The following is a 20,219-nucleotide window of genomic DNA, read 5'->3' on the forward strand; positions in this document are numbered from 1 at the left end:
CTGTTGTGTATGCTTCAGTCTGCTGCTCCCTAGAGCATCCTCACCAAAATACAAAATGTCTCTTTGGAGTTCAGTTCTGTGTTTGGGAAGGGGAGGAAGCTGTTTGTCAAAGTCTTCCTTTTTGTATTCTGTGTTAGATTTTAAGGTGTCCATGCTCATCTTTGCCTTCAGACTATTCAAATTGAAATAACTCAAAAACATCCATAGGGAGCTGTCTTTCTGTGGCCAATGTGAAAAATAAGCAGAACTTTAATTTTAACTTGCACAAAATCTATTTGTACATGATACTGGTGAACATAATGGTTACTGTCAGTTTATTTCACATCTTAGGATCTTTCTATCATAGAATGAATATAAGTTAAGGTAAATGTATGTGAAACACAAGAGTTGTCTTGCTTTTGGATGACAGATAGTTTGATCACTTATTTGGAAACAGAAATATTTTGTGTTTGATGTAAAAACCATCCTAGGCAGCTGATGAAGTTGATTATTTTCAATAACAAGCAAGAATAGCTGTGTGCCAGTGTGATCACACAGCTGTGCTTGGCTTTGGGCTTCTTTGTGTGGCACTGATTATTGGTGTTAGTAATATTTCCTTATATGCATAGCAGGAGAATATTAATAGAGAAGAACCACTTGAAAGTCCTAAGAGAAGAGTTTATCTTTTCTAAAGTGGAGTTTATTGGCAGGACTGAAGCTACTGAACCAGGGAAGACATAACTGACTTAATTCAGTCATACTATTAAACAAAGTTGTGATTAAATATGAAGATCAAGGTATGTTCTAAGATTTTCTGAAAATGCTACAGGGTGTCATAGGTAGTTTCTCTATGGACTTTAAAAGAGGAAAAAAAGGAAAGACCTAATTTTGAGAAAGATGGATAATGACAGGATAATACTCCTGTATTCTGTAACTGTTCAGCTGAAAACACTGTATGGTGTTGATGTTTTAGCTTTTCCAAGTAACAACTGATCATTGTGTCAGGGACATGTGATACCTGAAAGTCATGGAGACTAAATTAAAGTTCACTTGGTGTTACAGCTTTTCATTTTTCAGTTCAATATGTGCATTTGTTTTGCTTTTTTTTTTTTTCATAGTTCTGTATGTTTTTGTTTAAATATTTTATAATTTCTAGCAGTAACTTTTTGGGAGAGTATTGTTTTCATTATTGTGCCTTGAGTATTTTATTCTTCTCCTTTAGCAGGATGGGAATATTTATATTAATCATTGGTTTCCAGATATGCTGAAAAATTTTACACTGGCGAAGAGGATGTTACTGTTTGTTCACAGTTTTGATTTTAATATACAGAGTTAAAAAGTGACTGGTAAGAATGCATGGAAAATCTGATCAAAGTATTCAGAAATGGTCATTCTTGCAATGACTGCCAGAAAAAAATGAATGTGTTCTGAGTGTTCCTTGATTTCCCTTTAGCTGTTCTGCAAAATGAATTCACTTTAGTAAAAGTCCATTACATCTGGTAGCTAATCCAGGGATTAAAGCAGTTTGTGAGTACTTACAGGTATTGAGTTGTTTCTGAAAAATAATATTAAATATGTTTTCTTCCTGTGATACCGAGATCCTTTTCTTCCTTTTCCCATCCCCATCAGACTAAATGTCTTTGTTTTTCTTCATAGATTGAAATGCTAAGGAAGAAAGTAAAAGAAAAGGAATTATTTATAATACAGCTTTTAGACAAAATCTCTTTCTTAGAATGTGAGGTAAGGCATTACATTTTAAGTTTACATTATTGTGATTATTTTATGAAACCAAATTTAATTTGAACCAGTGTCATCCAGTGCTATCTGAATGTACAATCACTGTATGTATTTGCTGTTCTTCAAATGGAAATTAAACATGTGACATCAGTCATACAGTCAGGAGTGTGCAATAAAGTCTCAATATTCACTCTAAGTTTCTTAACTTACAATTTTCTAATGGCTTTATAAAGACTTAGACCAGAAGCTTCTGAATAAAACTGTTAGTTTAATTTATATTCTTTCCAGAATTAAGGATTCCTTTATTTTATCAGTACATACTTTTACACTGTTTCTTTTAGGGAAAGGGCAATGTGCAATTTTATTTCCTTGTTTAATTACCATAAATAAAATAAACTTGTGATGAAAATTACTGTTTCCCAGAATAAAGAATTGCAAGATAAACTGGACTACCTAATGGAAAACCAACAAAAGACCAATATAGAGACCAGAGATACTGGTGTAGAATGTGATCTTCCATACAGGTATTTACTTTTTCTGCTTGTTTGTAGGAAAATTCCTCATAATGTCCCTTATCAGTGTTGTATTAGTGAATCATTTTGCTAATGAACTGTTTGGATGTGGAGTTTAAAAGAGCACTTCACTCCTAGGTGCAGTTTACATAAGTGATTTATGGTTCAGGATTTATTTTTTTCTTAAAGATGCAAACATACTGCAAACTCGTGGGGAGCAGTTACTGCCAGTAATGCAATTTCAGTCAAGTCAGAGAGGGGACAGTGAGGTGTGACTGGCTCTGGTGCAGCGGCCGCTGGCAGCGCTGGGGGCACGGGACAGCTCTGCCCAAGGCTGCCCAGCCCTGGCTTGGGGCACGCCTCACTCTGTGCCCGAGGTGTGACCGGGAGCACTGGAGAGCAGGGAACACCCACGGGGGGGGCTGCGGCATTCTGGAGATTCCTGGCCCGGGGTGGAGGATTGCCGGGTAAACAGCGCCGTGACATCGCCGCGGCTGCACCGGAACGCTGCGGCTGCTCCGTGCTGCCAGGGCTCTGAGCCCGGCTTTGGGAAGCTCAGGTGTGCTGCCAGGGCTCTGAGCCCGGCTTTGGGAAGCTCAGGTGTGCTGCCAGGGTTCTGAGCCCGGCTTTGGAAAACCCAGGTGTGCTGCCAGGGCTCTGAGCCTGGCTTTGGAAAACCCAGGTGTGCTGCCAGGGTTCTGAGCCTGGCTTTGGGAAGCTCAGGTGCGGTGACAGAGGCTCTGCAGCCTGGCTTTGGGAAGCTCAGGTGCAGTGACAGGCTCTGAGCCTGGCTTTGGAAAGCCCGGGTGTAAGTGCCTCCCCTTCTCGCCTGCTTTCTTTGCCCTGAGCCTGCAGCAGGGCACTGAGCTCTGGGAGCAGGGCTCTGCACTTGCACTTCAGTATTCCCCACAAGGCCCCACAGGGAAGAGCAAAACAGGAAACAAACCAGTAAAATAAAGAGGACCACTTCACGTTACTTTTATTACCATTAAGTAAACTTGTTGTTTGTAACTGCTCTGCAAATGGAATTGTTTAGTTAGAAGGAATGTAAATTAGCCTATGAAATCAGCAAGCAAACTAAAATTTACTTCATAATTTAAAAATACACTAATTTTGGAGTTCAGCTTAGAGCATATTTTAATGGCATGTGTTTTGGAACCTTGAATACACTGTTTTTTCACTCAGATTGTCAACAGAAACCTATCTTTGTTGCCCTCTCTCGGGCCCCTCCATATGTAAGCACAGCCCCTACTTATCTGATATTTTTCCTCTTTTTGAGATTTATCTCTTTGAAGGAATGCACCTCTGTGCAGTTTAGATTTCATGGAATTACTCTTAATGATTGTGTTCTTAAATGCAATACCACTATCTTTCTTTGTTGCAGGACTCTTAATCCTAATAACTTTATTCCTGGGCATTCCACTGTGAGCACCAGCAAATGCTGGCCTGTAAATATGTCAGTATCTGCCATGGTTCTTATCAAATACTCTTTGTGGCATTATAGAAAAGAAATATGGAACATACCAAATGCACTGATAAGTTTAATTTTAGCCTGTCAATATCAACACAAGAGCACAAGTTCACTGCCATGGCATTACAGCTGTGTGATATCTGACCTTTACACTGTAAGCTTTCTCTTGTCTCCTGAACAGCCCAAACTCTGAGCACAGAGCTCCCAAAAGCCCGAGGCCGGTGAGGACGTACACGCCGTTCAAGAGAGTGCTGGAATTCAGCACAAGGAGCAGCACATCCTGAGAGCCCAGCTCAGCCAGCTTTCCAAATATGAGCAGATCTTTGCGCCTTGCAGCTTGGTTAGATAAGTTTGTATCAGTTTAGAGGAGAGCAGCAGCATGGAGTCTTGCTAAATTTATCCTGAAAGCAGCTCTGAAGTTACTACTGGTGTTAACTGTGAGGGAATAGGGAAGCAGCAGGCTGAGCGAAGCAGCAGTCAGGTAATATTGCTTCTTTAGAAGCTGTCTAGTGCAATGTGTCATTTCAAATGCCTGTAAGGACTTGTATAGCTGTACAGTTGTTGGGTTTTTTTCTCTTTAATTGTGTTGTAATTCTGTTTGAGTAATGAAGCTCTAATGTATTCTGTTGTCAGTACTACTGGAGCAGTACCTGAAGCTGTGCTGGCAGAGGGAATTTGTGTGGAAGCTCCGAATCTACCCAAACTGAGGGTGGCTCACACCTGTCCCAGAGACCTGGGGCAGCTGAGGGCTCTCTTCCCCTGGGAGCAGCTCTTTTGTACCCAGCACTCTGTCTGGGAGGGAGAGATGAACTGGGCTGTTTAAAACAATTCCCTCAATACATGGCAGATGAATATTGTGTTTGCTGCTCAAAACAGTAAGGGATAGAGCAGATTATAATGGAATTTGCTTTGCTGGACAGAGGCACTGGTTTGCACTTCCTCAGTCATGGGACAGAGTGACCATGGGTGACACATTCAGTAGCAATTGTGTAGGAAAATCCCTGACTCTTTATTTATTTACTTTTCCATTCGAGGAAGGAGTTTTAATTAAACAAAAGTTTGCCTCCTGCAACCTGCAGCAGTCCTTGTAATTCCAACAGCAATAGCAATCCTGAATCAGGATTTGGAGTTTTGAGTACTATTTTTTTTTTGTCCAAACCACTTAAAAATTTTATCTTCAAAGTAGCAGCGGGAGTGACTGTATCTAGTATTGAACTAATTTAAATATATATATAGGATATTATTTACATCTTGTTTTGATCTTCCACTCTTAGTGAGTTTAAAATGAAGTAGGAATATATTATTTAAATTGTTAACATGAATGAAGGACTCTTTTTTTTTTCTAATTACAGTACCTGCAGCAGAAAACAAACAACTCAGGTTCTGTAAGATCAATATTTCATGCAGTGTCAATCCCAGGAGGTGCTCACCTTGCCACAGAGCTTCACAAAGGGATTGCTTTTATCTCCAGCCTAATGCAATTCAGTCCTGTCTATTCAAATCAAGTACACTTACTAAAGCTGTATTTTAAATAATAATGTTGAACACGCAAGATGAATAACAACTCTGATTTCAGGGATAAGCTTTGTACCCATGAAATCTTATCTCCATCTAGTGGCTGATAACAGCAAATATTTGGACAGTATCTGTTTTTGAAGAAAAGGACACTAAAAACTAATCCAAACAGGTATATTAATGTCAATTAGGGATGCAACTTTAGGTCTTACAGAATGTTTTTAGCATTTCTGTGTCCAAACAGTCCCTCTGTAATTAAGGACTTGAATTCTGGACCATGTTTTGTGAGAATTACTTTCAAACTTAAGATGAATGGATGAAGGTGGTAGTTTTAGATAAACCGAAATGCATGTTGCTGTAAAAGACATTAATTGACAAGTTTAAAAAAGTGAAAATCCTTTACCCCTCTGATTTTGGCCAGAAGTCAGGAAACAGAGCCTGATGACTGTGAGGTGCTCAATAAATAGTAGTAGTGGGCAGGGTAAGTATCAAAATGCTGTTTTGACACAGTCTCAAAGGAAGTTCATTCTACATTTAATATACTCCTGAGAATCTCCTGAAAATGCTGCAAGCTATTTTTAACTCTGAGACTTGCAACATTATGGTAATCTGCTCAACACTTTAGGAGGAATGCAGCAAGGCCTTAAGTTTTTACTGTAAAGGTGTTCTGTGTAAATTTTGTCTTGACTGTTTGATGAAATACAGTATTTTTTTCTAAACCAAATAAGGACTCAAGTCAAAGCTGTATTTTAAGAGCATTTTGACATGCAGTGAGCTGGATGACTATCACTTGATTGGACTACTGGTGCAAATTTGGTAACTGAAGAAGAGGAGAGGAACTGTATTTATATCATTGTGTTACATAAAAATGTAGAGCTTTCCAGTCAAATGAGCAGTAATGTAAACTAGCATAGATAATAACAAACCTGACTGAAAAGACTGTAACACTTCTGGATTAATTTTCTCAATTTGAGACTGAGTTAATTAGTACTATCACATTAGAAACTAGTAAAATTTCTGTAGAAAGCAATAAAAGCCATATAGGAAAGTCCCAGAAAGTACACTAAATGTAAGTCAATTGTATGACTACATTTGTACCATGGTAAGTATTCTTTTGTGATTTATTCCAGATACTCTGGAAAGTATTTTGGGATACACTTTTCGTATATGCTGTACAAATAATGTATTACATGTATGCTTTTAATACATCCGGTATGTAGGACATGAAAAGGATAAATTGCAATAAACACTGTATTTAAACTTGTTGTTCTGTTGTGTCAACAGTCTTTTGGAAATAAACCTACCTTAAAAGGTTGCAGACTCTTGCTGTTCACAACCTTGTTTGTTCCAAACATGTGGGACTGGAGAGCGGCTCCTGCGGAGCCTCGATGTTCCCCTTGGTGTTTCCTTTGGCACACGGGCTCCTGAGAACAGGAAGGCACTCCCTGGCTAAAGACTCCCAAAGCCAAGTCACAAAAGTAGATGAACTCTTTCATGAAATAAAAAAACTATTGACTTGCACAGGATAAACAAAAACTGGGCAGCACAGCTCTTGGAAAAAAGCCCAACAGCTTCAGATCATCCAGATAACATCTGAATCCATCTGGGATGATGCTCTCCAGGCTTCAGCAGGATGAGACTGGGATGGTTCTGGCACATCTTTATTTACAGTTTATATCCACTTACTGATAATAGAGATTTATTTTTAAGAGTATAAAAATAAAGCAATCTACATGTCAGCTAAAGAAGAGGTTGTGCAAATACGATAATCACAGTGTCACAGGTTTGTAATGCTCACAGGAAGAATGTCACGTTTTTAACTCAAATACTGCCAACAAGCCCTGATAAAATCTTGTTGAGATGGGCAGTACTTGATGCTGAATCTACAGCATGGGATTCTGGGAGCTGGATACAGATGCTTTTCAGAGAGCTTTAAATATTTGACATTGAACATTTCTGCATATGGACAGATGAGAAGTTCTCTGTGCATGAAGTCTGTAATTCTGCACAGGAACTCCCTGCTCCACAGAATGGAGATGGACATGCTGAGAGTTTTTTAAATTTTACTTAATTCTTGTTCAGCCCCTGGGGCTACCAGCATGTGTAAAAGGAGAAAAGTGCAGTGAGACCCGAGTTAAGGCCCTTCCAGCCCTGCCTCAAGCACAACATGGAAGAAGCACAAGAAAAGAAGGACACAGGAGCCATTTACAACTCAAGGTATGTGAATATTTTACAAATAAAAAGGAACTTGTTGATTGAAAGAGAAAATGCATAGAAGTTACAATATTCTGTAAAGGCATATAGTATGTAGGCGATGCAGTGATCTGATGCTTGCTTCCCAGAAGGTTGATAGGTATCAATACATATATATGTGCTTTTCAAGTGTTTGGGGCTTTTTTTTTTTTTTTTTTGAGAAGTAAGTTTAAGGGAGGAGTTGTTTTTTTAAGGAAAATAACATGAATTATTATAAAGGTGCATCATGCTGATAAGAAATTATTTTTTCCCTAAATGCAAGACAAATTATTCAGTTAAATTCCAAATACTCATACAATTTTTCTTGTTATTTTGGGGGTGATTTACATTGTATGTGTACCTTGTTTCCTCTCCTCCTCAAAATTCCTGAGCAGAGAAACAGTAATGGTAGTTCCTTTCCCCTCGCCCAGAAAAATTCCCTACAATCTAAAGGTTTTTTTTGCTCCTTTTCCTAATGAAAAGAAGAACATTTTATAAAGTTGAATAATAATACTAAATTACTAAATCTATATGTCCTTCTTCAAGTTTGTACTGACGTTGATGCCGTTTCAGTAGCAAGGTGTCTAGATACTGCCCACCTGTTCACAACCAAGAATATATTTGTTCCAGCACCTTCCAAATTTCAGCTACTTGTTCATCATTCTGGAACTGTGGGCTACCCGTAAACAGACAATGATATTCCAAAATTTAACACTCCCAAATTGTAAATATGAACAATATTCCTTCCCAGTGAACTTGAACAAATACAGACTCAGTGAACAGTATTCCAAGTGAGGTACAGAATGATCAGGCAGGATTCCCAGAAGCCATGTTATTAACACTTTATTCTCTTCATTTTTTGCTTTACTTTTCTCTGTGTTTATGCAGTTTAGCACATAAATACTTGTTGCAAATACTGGCATTGCTTTTCTGTACATGTCACAAAGCAGCTGAACATTTTGTGAGAGCAGTGGTCTAATGAGTTTATTCCTTCTAGATTCTCATTTCCCTGCTGGCAGGAGCAGTTTCCGTGCCGTGTTCCCCACTCTCTCCTACCCGCAGGACCAAGTGTTCCTTCTTACGGGATGCACAAATGTGACAGAGGTGCTTGACTTAAATCTGTGTAACAGGCAGCAATTCAATGAACTTGCGTCCTGTAACTGGGGGGGGGGGGGGGTCGACCGCTGAGAAAAACTCAGAGATTTCCCTGAATCATGGGCAGAACTCCCCCAGGGGATTTTCCACAGATGATCCAGGTAGTGCGTAACAGATAAAAGATGTCGAGAAACTTCGATAGAGTACCAGATTGCGTGGTATTGTGTGGACTGTGGAGGGGGAAAAGTTAATGTCTGTTGCAGTGCTGACTCAAAAATTGCTAAAAGGTGTCAAATTGCTCTGAAACTCAAACCCAAAGGCTTTCAGCGCTGCTCCACACGTCTCGTGCAGGGCACGCACCGCAGCTTTCCCAGCTGTTGATGCGATTCTCGTAGGATTTAAGGCGGGTCCCCGGCGCGGGGCAGAGCGGCCGCGGTGCCGCGGCCCCCGGCGCTCCTTCAGCGCTGTCCCGGGGCCGCGCCGTCCTTCGCCTTCCCAGCAGGTCGGGCCCCGCCGCTGCGCCGTCACTTCCGGCAAGATGGCGGCCCGCGGGGCTGTGGCGGGTGCCCATGGCGGCGGCTCCGGGGCTGCGCGGGCGGGCGCTGCCCGAGCTCCGCGAGATGCTGAGGCGGCAGGAGCGGCTGCTGGCCGACCGGTGAGGGCAGCGGGAGCGCGGGCGCCGAGGAGCGGGCCGGGCTTCCCGCCAACTTCGCCCGTCCCCTTGCAGGCGGCAGAGGACGAACCGCCCGCTCCCGGTTCGGCGCCTTCGGGGCCGGGGAGGGCGCGGGCAGCACCGGGCTCCAGCGGCTGCGTGTGCGGGCAGCGCTCAGGCTGTACATGGCGTGCGGCTCTGCTGCCCGCGGGCACAGCGATGGACACCTGTCCTGTGAGGGGAGGCTGGGAGGATTGGGATTGTTCCGCGTGGAAAAGGGAAGGCTTTGGGGTAACCTAATCTGCGGCCTTGCAGAACCCGAGAGGAGTGTACAGGAACGATGGGGCAAAACCATTTGCGGGAGTATGTCGTGAGGGACGAGGGAGGGAAGGGTTCCAAATGAAAGACAGTGGGTTTAGATTAGATAGAGAAGGAAGAAGTTATGCCCTGTGGGTGGGGAGGCACTGGAACAGAAGCTGTGGCTGCCCCGTCCCTGCAGGGGTTCAGGGTTGTGTGGGGCTCTGAGCAGCCTGGCCTGCGGGAAGGTGTCCCTGCCTGCGGCACGGGGTGGAATGAGGTGATTTCTAAGGTCCCCTCCCACCCAAACCATTTCATGGCTCCTGTGTTTCACTGACAACATGTAGGTAGTGCTGTGCTGCAAGTGCTTTGCATCTTGCTGTGTTTCAGAAGTTTAGTATGTAAATAAGCTGGTGTTGCAATGTGAAACCTGCTCCATTAGGTATTCTAATAAAACTTCTGTATCTCAGGTTGAAATAGGATTGTTCATAATAATTTTTGTTTGTTTGTTTGTTTTAGGAAGTTCATTGCTAGGCTTCCAGATAAGGGTAAGAAGATCTCTGATTTTGCTGAAAAGCTGAGGCTTGCCATTTCCCAAGAGGAAGAAGTAGCCAGGACAGCTGAGCTGTTATCTGCTGTCAGGTTGGAGTTTCAGACAAAACAGGAGGAGATTAACACAAGCAAACAAAAAGTTGTCCTAACTGAGGACACAGTGAACAGTGCAGATTCCTCAGTCATTAATGAAAACTCTAACATTAAGGACATTTCTGACACTTCTGCTGAAAGGGAGGAGAAGGCAGAAGAAGATGCCACAAATCAAAGGACTCAGAGGAAAAATAATAAAGCAAAGACTGTTACAAAGGATCAGAATAGTTTTTGTGAAGATGTCTCCAAGTCAGCCACAAACAATCACCTGAACAATGATCAGCAAGTGTTCCAGAGCAACACTGAGGATGGGACAGAAAGTACAACTGCTTTGGACGATAGCAAAGAAGCCTTGGTTAATGCCTTTCAAAGAGTTACAATTGCAGATGGGGAAAACAGTGAAAAAGTATTAGAAAAAGAGCAGGATGTGGCAAAACACAAGGGCAATGTATTTGGAAGCCAGCATCCCAAGACACCACATTATATTGAAGTTCTAGAGGCCAGAGCCAAGAATCCAATCATAAAAAAACCCAAATTTAAAACAAATGCGTGAGTATTGGGACATAAAAAAACTTTTTGTATGTGCATAAAATGGGAAATGGTACAGAACAAGCATAATGGCTTTGTTTTCTAGTGCTGATTAAAGAGATTTAAAGTCTCATGACACACAAGGTTCATATGTTGGCTCTGTAGCTTTAAATGCCACAGAATCTCAGTGCTGAGCAGTTGTTTCATTCCACCCATCTGAAACAATTGACATGAATCTTCAGAGAATTTCATAGCTTAAGGTGCAAAACTACTAAACAATTGGTGAAACTTTTGGATCAGTTCTGGAGCATGTAGAACTTTAATAGCTGGAATTGTTTTGCTTTTTCTGCACTTCCAGGAGAATTGCAGTCTATGTTGTCTGTTCTGGTAGCAGTAACAGTTTGTACCTTGTGTGACTCCCACAGCATTGCTACTTCAGTTTGCTAATAAATCAGCAAACCAGTTTGGTTTATTGTCAGGAGTAACTTTTGATACTGTCTCTCTGTGGAGAAATATTTCTGTTTTCTCTGAGTGCTATTTACTTTTTATTTGTCTGTGTTTCCATAGCACTTCAGATTTATTTTCAACTCTTAGGTGTTAAAAATAAGTTTTGAAACGAGTTGTTCAACCTTGTGATGCAACTTTGGATCACAACGCAGGTATTCTGTGTCTTCCAGACTATCAGGAGAGCAGAGTGGATCATCTCATGGTTCCTCTTCCAGTCGGTCACCTGGGGGTTTGGGCTCTCCAGTTCCTCCAGAAGAGAGGAGACTCAGAGATAAGAAACATTTGGATGATATCACAGCAGCTCGACTGCCACCACTGCACCACTCCCCTGCCAAGCTGTTATCCATAGAGGAATCCATAGCAATTCAGATACAGCAAAAAGAAGCTTATGAGGTATGAATTTACAATCTGGTCTGAAAATTATACAACCAGGATCACTCCCGAAACAGAAAAGATAAAGGGATCCTTTCATAAAGGTGAATTGAGATGGGAAGACTTTGAGGAAAGGCACTTAGTCTTGTATTTGATTCTTTTCATGATATAATTAAAGAATGTATTATTGCTCTCTGAAAGTGTTACATGAAACAAAATCTGTGTGTTAATATGCTGACCTTATTGCACTCACTTCACCTCTGACTAGAAATTTAAATGTACACCTTCCTTATTAATGACAGAGCTTTTGTCCTTGCATAAATGAAGGCCTAGCAGTATTTTTTATTCTTAAAATATTCAAGTATCTACATTTGCCTTTATTTATTCTGTGTCTGAAGAATCCAGGTTCTGAGGTTCTAAATTCTGTTATAATGGATTTTGACTTTCCAGGTAGTGTCAAGCTAATGCATAAATTAGACACTATTGTACAAGTGTTCTGTTAAAACTGACATTACTGTATCACAGGTGGGGGCTGCCACATGGAGAACTTCAACTCTTATTAAAAAGAGTCAAATGTTAATAGCATAGTTATGTATAAGTCTAAAAAGAAACCTGAAATTTCTTTGCTAGTTGCTAAAACTTTTAATTAAGCCCACTTTGGAATTATTACTATTATTATTACTATTATTATTACTATTATTATTACTATTATTATTATTTCAAGTTTATATTTTAGTATATTACTTTATTCATGAGAATGACAAATGAACACTTTTTCTAACCTGTGTCCTTTTTTTCCTGACATAGGAAATGCAAGCCAAGCTTGCAGCACAGAAGCTTGCAGAGAGACTGAATATAAAAATGCTCAGGTTTGAACCAGAGGGGGAGGCCTCAATGCAGTACAGAGAAGTGAGAGATGAAGATTATTTTTCAGAAGACTGAATGCATGGAAGGCTGTCTGTGGATGAGCTGTGTAACTGATCTTTGTGCTCATACTTCTTAAAACCCAAACCTGAATATTGAGAATGCTTCATCTTGTCAGCTTTTTCTAATATTTTCACATGACAGTTCCAGGAAGGGTTCAGTGTAGACATCATAAATACACATGTCACAATTATTTATCAGTCTTCTTTGGGGACTGTTTTTTGAGCCCTTGGGGCAGTTAATTCTTGTGGAATGCCCCACAGTTCTCAGCTTTAGCAAAGTAAGCTCTCTAATACAGTTTTGCAGGCTAGGATGGGTCAGCTATAAGAGAAAGTTTCTTCTGTGCAGAAATGTGATAGCAAAGTGCTTTGGCACAAAACATGTCCATAAAGGAAGCTGAGGTGCCTGTGAACTGCTCACATGTATGAAAGCTCTTGTCTTGTATAAATGTGAGCTACTTCTTTTACCTATTGAATATCACCTTTCATGGTATGGTGACAATACCTGCCTAGAGAGTCACAATAAATACCTGATCTTTAGGCTGTAAGGTAACTTCTTACCACATGAGAACTTGTTTTTCTGCCTGCACCTTAAAGTAACACTTGCTGCCCTTACCTTGTGAATAGCTAAGAATTTAAAGTTATTTTGTTACTCAAATTCTGTTTGGGCTTTAGGGACTCTGCTGTTTGGTTTTTGGTTATTATGGCAAAGCACATCAAGAGATCAAGTTCATCTGAAGACTTTACTATTTTTATTAAAGATTTTTATGTTTTTCTGTATTTTTGTACACTGCTTTCATACTTTGGATGTAGTATTTGTCATAGTCCAATACTGTAAATTAAGAGATCCACCCTCTGGTTTTCTTGGAGGAAGGGTTGTGTGTATTTTTAAGTTTTGGCTGTTATTTGAAAACAAAAACCAATCTTCCTTACACGACCATGAATAATAATATGAATTTTGAAAGATAAGAAACACACCTGACAAGTATTTCACAATGGTATTTTCACTGTGGACTAGGATTTTCTGAGCCTGGTTTGAGTTTAATTCCTTAAAGCAAACCTCAGAGATTCCTTGTATAGCCTGGCAACCTGTTTTCCAAGATGTTGCCACAGCTGTGTGTGCAGGGCTGTCCCTGGATGTTCCTGCAGGAATGATGTTTTTGGAAACCAAGGCTGCTCCAGCTGCAAGTCATTGAAAAAGCTGTATGGGATGAAAATGTGGGAGGAAGGTCTCAGCCACTTCTTAGTGCAGGCAGCACTTCCCTAGCAGGCAGGAACTCTCCCAAGTGCTCCAGAAGCCCTCCTGGGCAGTCCCTGTGGCACAGTTCATGCCCTGGCACTGCAGTTGGACAGGTGCAACTGCTGCTAAGCTACTTGTCATGTTTTTTGACTAGATCATCTCCTGCTCTTTCTTGAACCCTTTCCTCTTGCAGCCTTCTGGTTCTCATTGTTCATTGGCTTCTCATCAGCTGCTCTTCCCTTTTTCTCATTAGGCTTACCTGTTGTCACTAAACCCAATATTCTGCCTCCCTGCACCCATTCCCTTTCCAAATGGCAGGCTGCTGTGTGTATCTGTGTATGACTCCTGCCACTGCTATCTTACTTTGCTTTCTGGAACTCCATCTGAGTACCAGCTGTGTGCCTCCTATGTGCCTCAGTCCATTGAGAACCTCACAGAGACCTCAATATCTTTGTAGTTTTGTCATGACTGCTCTCCTGAGGCTTTTCTTATTTCCTGATTTGATGTCAGGTGTTTTTCATTTCCAGGCCTTCTCACCTTTCTACCTTCTTTTCATACTTGGGGTTTTTTCCCCTCCTGTCTTGTCTATGCTCCTTCATCCTCCCAGCTTCTCACCATCACTGGCCTCTGTCAGCACAATTCTTTGGCTTGTTTTCAGCCATTCACATTGATCCCTCAGCATCCCTGTTGATGACCCAGTGGATCTCAGTTGTGTCTATTTCTGTTCAGCACGTGGCTCTGACTCACAGGCCAGAGGAGTGGGTGCAGTTCATCTCTCAGATCAGTGCTTTCCATGCTGCCTGTCCACCTGCTTGTCCAGCTGCATCTTGTCATCAGCCTTCCCATTATTGCAGTCTCTACTGCTCAGGGACAAGCAGCCTCAGAATTATTGGCTTTCCCTCTGCTGTTTCATGAAACATAAATCACCACTTCATGCTGTTTGCATCTCTTCCCCTGGTTGGCATCCTTGCCCTTATCCTGTACTGGCTGTGCTCTCACACCCCTGTGAGATGCTGTGTGTGTGTTTTCTCTCTGCTGGCTTTTCTGTGCTGAAGGAATTCACACAGAGCTATGCAGTTAGGGACTTGTTTTCTGGAGTACTCAAATTTACCTCTACCTAGGCTTCTGCTGAGCACACACTTCTGCTAACTAACCCAACTTTTTTTTTGTGTGCTATTAACACATACTTTTGCTCTCTAAACTTTATAAATCAGAGGCAGTTTTCTTGACCTTTATTTTGATAGCATTCAACATGTTGGGTTTTTGCCAAAATGATCCCTGAATGGGTAAACTTCCCCTTTAAGAGGAGGTAGGGTGGGGTGCCAATCACTGTGGTAGCAGGTGAAGTTCATTAAGTGCTCATTAAACAATCAGCAGCTGGCCAGGGCAGTTTTGGGGAGCTCTCGTGGAGGAGAGTCTTCTGTGGATACCAAACCAAGCTAAAGGTATGAATTTTAATTTATTATTTTAAAGTTTGCAAAACTTGGAAGCTTTCCTGGGGGTTGTTGCTTCTGAGCAGAGGTGTGCACTTTGAATTAAGATTCTGTGAATGATAAGAAAGCAAAGTCAAGTTTAAAGAGTCCTATGTTGAGGACGTGCAATCCTGAAGTCTGTGAAAGGTGAGAGCACATGAGGATCATGAAAGGATTTGCTGGATAATGAAAGGATGAATCATTAAATGGTTTAGTCACACACATTGAAAAAAATTTCTGATTGAGTATGGTATTGCTGTTGTGTATTTCATTGTTTCCCAGTTCCAGATCATGTCAAAATGTATCTTGAGAGCTGAGGAGCTTGCTCTCTGTTTTGAGAATGGACTGCCATATTGGAATGGGCTGTTAACACAGTAAAAATAAAGAATGGATAATATATTTTTGAAGTTGTTCATGTGAATAATGTTTTGTTTTGACCATGTAAAATTTAGAATTTGTCCTTCAGTGCTTTACAAGGAAAACATGGAGATGGAGCTAGGAAACTATTGCTGTGTTGGAAAAGAAAACTAGGGATGCAGATGGATGAAGAAAGACCTGAGAGACCTAAAGCTGGCCAGTCTTGCAGGTCTGAGAGATGGCACAGAGACACAGCTTCCATGTGGCCTGTGGGTCAGAGCTGTAGCAGGTGAGGCAGGATCTGCACAGCACCTGCTGTAGGCCCTTGGTTTCTGCTTTGCTGGGGCACCTGATTCCCAAACTGCTCAGAAGAAAAGCCTTCAAACAGATTTTCTGTGCTGCAGTAGCTTTAACCTTTCCTGGGGGAGAGAACACGTAGTCTGGTTTGCCTGCTATGGTGATAACATAATTTAGAGAATTTAGCCACCTAAAAATTTATGCTAGTTATTTAGAAAATAACATTTGAAGAAAAGTCTAAATACTGCTGGACTTTATTTTTGGCAGACTTGAGAATAACTAAGGGTAGAAAAGACACAGTTGCTTTTCCTATTTTTTAGAGTTCTGTTGAGAGTGGACTACTAAGGGCCATGTGATCACAAAAAGTCAGTGACAGTGAGCTGTGAGCTCCTGTGTGGAGGAAATGGGGCTGGTAAATTGAGAGAACTTGGAAACTGGAATTTCTGAACCTGCCACAGGGACACAGTATCAGGAGTCAGGCAGAACACTACCCAGACACTACTGACTGATGAATCAGAAGCTGAGCGGGAAGCCCCAGCAAGAGCTGGTCCCTGAGCAGCCCCGGGCAGCAGTGTGGGGTTTCAGTGTGGGGTTTCAGCAGGCTCACCACAAGCTGGCAGCCTTCAGCAGCCTCCCTGAGCAGCCCTGGCTGTGCCTGTGGCTGCTGCTCTGCTCCTCTGCAGCTCCACTGCAGCGCCAGCTCGGCATCCAGGAGCCTGCAGCCTCTGTCATTGCCGTGCTGGGTTTTGCCAGTGGAAATGATCTGTAGCAGGACCCAATTCTGGCACAGTTTGAGTGGTGTCTGGCTCCTTCTCTGCCTTTAGCAAGGTAGTGCCTGCAAGGAGTGTACTTGGACCAGGGGAATCGCAAATGGCCTTTTATTACAAAGGAAAATGAATGGCTTTAGGAGGACAAGCAGAGTACTGTGTTGGAACAAAGCTGTGTCCTATCCTGTGGACTCTGCTGTATGAAAAGACAGCTTTTCTCAGCTTTCCCAGCCCTGCTGCTTTTTCAGAGCAGGATAAGAAAGAAGCATAATTTCTCCAAAGTATTTTGTAAGGACAAATTTTTCAGGGTGTAGGTGTTGCATGTTGTGGTCTCGTTCCAGGGATGTGTTAACTGACCCTTGGTTTCCCTTAGTTTGTGGTTTACAGGTGTTTTTGCAAATTCACTGCTTTTAAGGTGGTATGTGTGGAGATCACCATTGAGATTTCCTGGTCTCCTAATGTTTGGGTTTAGGTTGTGAACTCCCACGTTCTGGGAGTGAAAGAGAAGTAGAAAAGACAGCTGTGTGAATACATTTGTTTTGTTGTGGTATTATTTGTTTTCCAGTCAGCTAATGAATGTGTTTTGTTCTCGTTCTCTGCAGTGCTATGTCATTGTTACCACTATGGTGGGCAAATGTTAGCTGACTACAGCCCAAACATTTTCCAATCACACTGACTTTTCATGGGATATGGATGCACAACTGCATTTGACTACTTTGTAAATCCACACTGTAATTATTATTATTATTATGTATGCAAAGCTTTAGAGGCATTTAGTAATCTCTTGTTTAAAGCAACTGTTCTGATCACTTGGTTATTAAGCTTTCACTGAATTGTCCTTTGATTGGGTGAAGCATGAAAGCTTCACTGTAATACTGAATTGAAGTCAAAGCTGGATTCCTGTAGGAACATATATATGCAAGTGCTCTGTTGAACTGGGATATTGGCTCTGTGTATTGTTTAATCTCTGTGTGCAAGGCAATTTGTGAATAAGAGTTGTGAACAAGTTACTGGATGTGAGGAGACACAAATGAACCCAGTGAAATGTGTGTGGGACGCAAATTGATTTTCGACTTGCTAGAATCATTGAACTAAGCATTTCACTTCTAATCACCTAAATATGAGTGAATGTGTCCTGCAGCAGTAAGTTTAAGAATGGTTTCTTGACAGGAAAATTTGTAGGAATTTGTATTGACACTCTCACTGCTTTTCTTTCAGGTTTATATTGGAGACTATAATTGTGTCATGCACAAGTTGGCAGATCTCCACTGAAATCTTGAGGGATATAAGTGGAGCCATAATGCTTAATGAACATATTCCTATTTCCTCCCTCTCTTCACACAGCTGGTATTAATGTACTTGCTTATTAGATCAAGACAGTGATATAATGTGGCAAGTGGTTGCAGTCCAAGGTTTGCCGAGTCTCTGAAGCTGAGTACTTGATAGGAGATATTCTTTACACACTTTTAAATAGAAATTTCAGTTGTAAAATTTCTGTGCATTTTTTCTTCCTTTTTTTTTTCCTGAAAAAAAAGTTTTCTCATTTGTTACTTGATGACAGTAACACACACATTAAATTTACTCAGAGACTAGTCAGACAATGGTGGAAGTACTGCAGCTCTGGCTTAACAGCACAAGATCTCCTGCACCCATTTTTGAATTGAAGCTGTCATCTGCCCTGCCCAACCTGTGCTGCCCTGGGTCCAAATACTGTGACAAACCTTGTCCTGCAAAATCACAACTGAGTCTGGAGGTGCAGTGACACCATCTGTAGGAGATCTTGGTGAGGGAGACACTGCAAGGCTGAATGCTCAGCTGTGAGGGCTTTGCCTGGTAGGTGGATGCACCTTCCCAAACTGACACTGTAAGGACAGGAAATTGCACAGTCAATGAGATTTACATTCCCAAGTCAGTTTTCCATTGAAGTAGCCAGGTGCCTGTCTCTTATAGATCAATGAGAACTAAAACTCCTCACCAAGAGAGGAACCTGGTATTAGTACCTGGGCACTAACTTGAAAACATGAAATGGCATTGGCTCTCTTTCCTTCAGCCTCTTATAGCTCTAATGCCACTTATATTGAATTAACATTGATTTTATTCTGTTTTCTTACAAATCTTTAAAAAGGAATCTTCCAGAATTTTCCTACAATGAAATGAACCCTCTGATTTTGGGTAACAGATAATAGATACATATAAAAACATAAGCTGTGCTCTCTGGCCATTATTTGTATTTGAATGCATGAAACCTTCAGGGACTGTGTGATAAGCTCTTTCTGTTTAAGTCACTGTTACAAGTGGTCTGTGTTGTCTCCTGGTTACTATAAAAGTCTTGATGTAATTCTGGTTTCCAGAGTTACAGATCCATCCATTCCATTTGTAATTATGTGTGAAATTATTTTGTCATCGGCTTTTTCCCTGCTTCTTCCTTATGGGGGCAAAAAACCAAACACAAGCCACACAGATTCATAAAGCCTTTCTTATATGTAATAATATTTTCTTTACTGACCCAGGTTATTTTATATTGATTAGAATTTCCTGAGCCTTGGTTTCATGTGTCTTTCTCAGAACTGCTTTAAGTTGGCATTGTACTGATTATAGGACTGCTTAAATGATAGCTGATGATAAATATTATCTGTGCACAGACACTGGGCATCACCATGTGTCATGTCTGCAGACCAGTTTTTTTGCCTGCATGGCAGATTTTTGTGGCTGTAAGCCAGGAATTTTAATGAAAGAAAACATCAAAGATGCAGAAGAAATGAGAATATTAGTCAAGGAAGATACACAGTGATGCTCTCTGATAACCCCTGGTAATTGACATTAGAACTATGTGGGAGCAACTTAAATAAACATCTGGACACTGAGTTTAGACATTTCCAGTGACAAAACCCAGACAGATCTTTTGGACTTGCAATAATAAATATTTCAGCGCAGTCCACATGAATCAACTTACAATTCTGTTTTCAATTACTCTAGTTTTATAAATATATCATAGTTAATTTTTCAGGGATACAGTTTCTTTTGAAGATTAAGGAATTTGATGGTTGCTTCATTCACATAAAGTTCCATTTTTTATTTGTACCAAACTTACTTCTGTTTGTACAAAAACAATAATGCAAGCTTGCCAGAAGCCATTAAAGTAGAATGCAACTGAACTTTGCCTGGGGTGGAAGGGACTTTTCTGAAATTCCTGGCAGTGCACTGTACTTCATTCCAGCTATGGTAACCACTTAAATTGTGCTGAAAAGAAAATTATAAATAATAATAATTTTTAAAAGTTATTCTCAATATTTAGAAGATACTTTCTTGATCTTTTTTTTATTTTGGTAACATGATAGTGCTAAGAATGTGGTATCCCTTACAAACAGCAAAGAGATGTTTATATCTACCAAAGTATTTTAAAAAGGTGGTAATGAAGCTACAAGACTGAATGGAATACTGGTTGCAGCCCAGATCTGATCCTAGTATTACAACTGTGAGGAGTCAATAGCTAGCAAAAATATGCTCAGTTTTTGTATTTTCTCTGTATTCTTTAGAGAAGCCTCTACTGTGGGCTCTAATTGCAAAACCACTGATTTCAGGAGGAGTGAATCATGTCTCTGAGGTTGAAGTTATTTCCAC

The 20,219-nt window shown here is 40.9% G+C and overlaps 1 protein-coding gene across 3 annotated transcripts in view; it reads left to right on the plus strand.

The window, feature by feature from the left end:
* The window catches only part of MYZAP (myocardial zonula adherens protein), a 53,020-nt gene extending 37,444 nt beyond the window's left edge, over positions 1 to 15,576 (plus strand). For 2 of the 3 annotated variants that reach the window (XM_059481839.1, XM_059481838.1), the window contains exons 11-13: positions 1,636 to 1,719; positions 2,140 to 2,240; positions 3,881 to 6,479. In XM_059481839.1, coding sequence (XP_059337822.1) covers positions 1,636 to 1,719; positions 2,140 to 2,240; positions 3,881 to 3,983 — 288 coding nt within the window. In that variant the 3' untranslated portion in view covers positions 3,984 to 6,479. Of the gene's footprint in view, positions 1 to 1,635; positions 1,720 to 2,139; positions 2,241 to 3,880; positions 6,480 to 10,009; positions 10,685 to 11,340; positions 11,564 to 12,349 lie in introns of those variants that run through there. The other variant, XM_059481840.1, reaches the window with a different exon arrangement.
* Positions 15,577 to 20,219: the final 4,643 nt, after the last annotated feature.

The sequence above is a fragment of the Ammospiza nelsoni genome, chromosome 14 (genome assembly GCF_027579445.1).
Source record: "Ammospiza nelsoni isolate bAmmNel1 chromosome 14, bAmmNel1.pri, whole genome shotgun sequence".
In the NCBI taxonomy this organism is placed as follows: Eukaryota; Metazoa; Chordata; class Aves; order Passeriformes; family Passerellidae; genus Ammospiza; species Ammospiza nelsoni.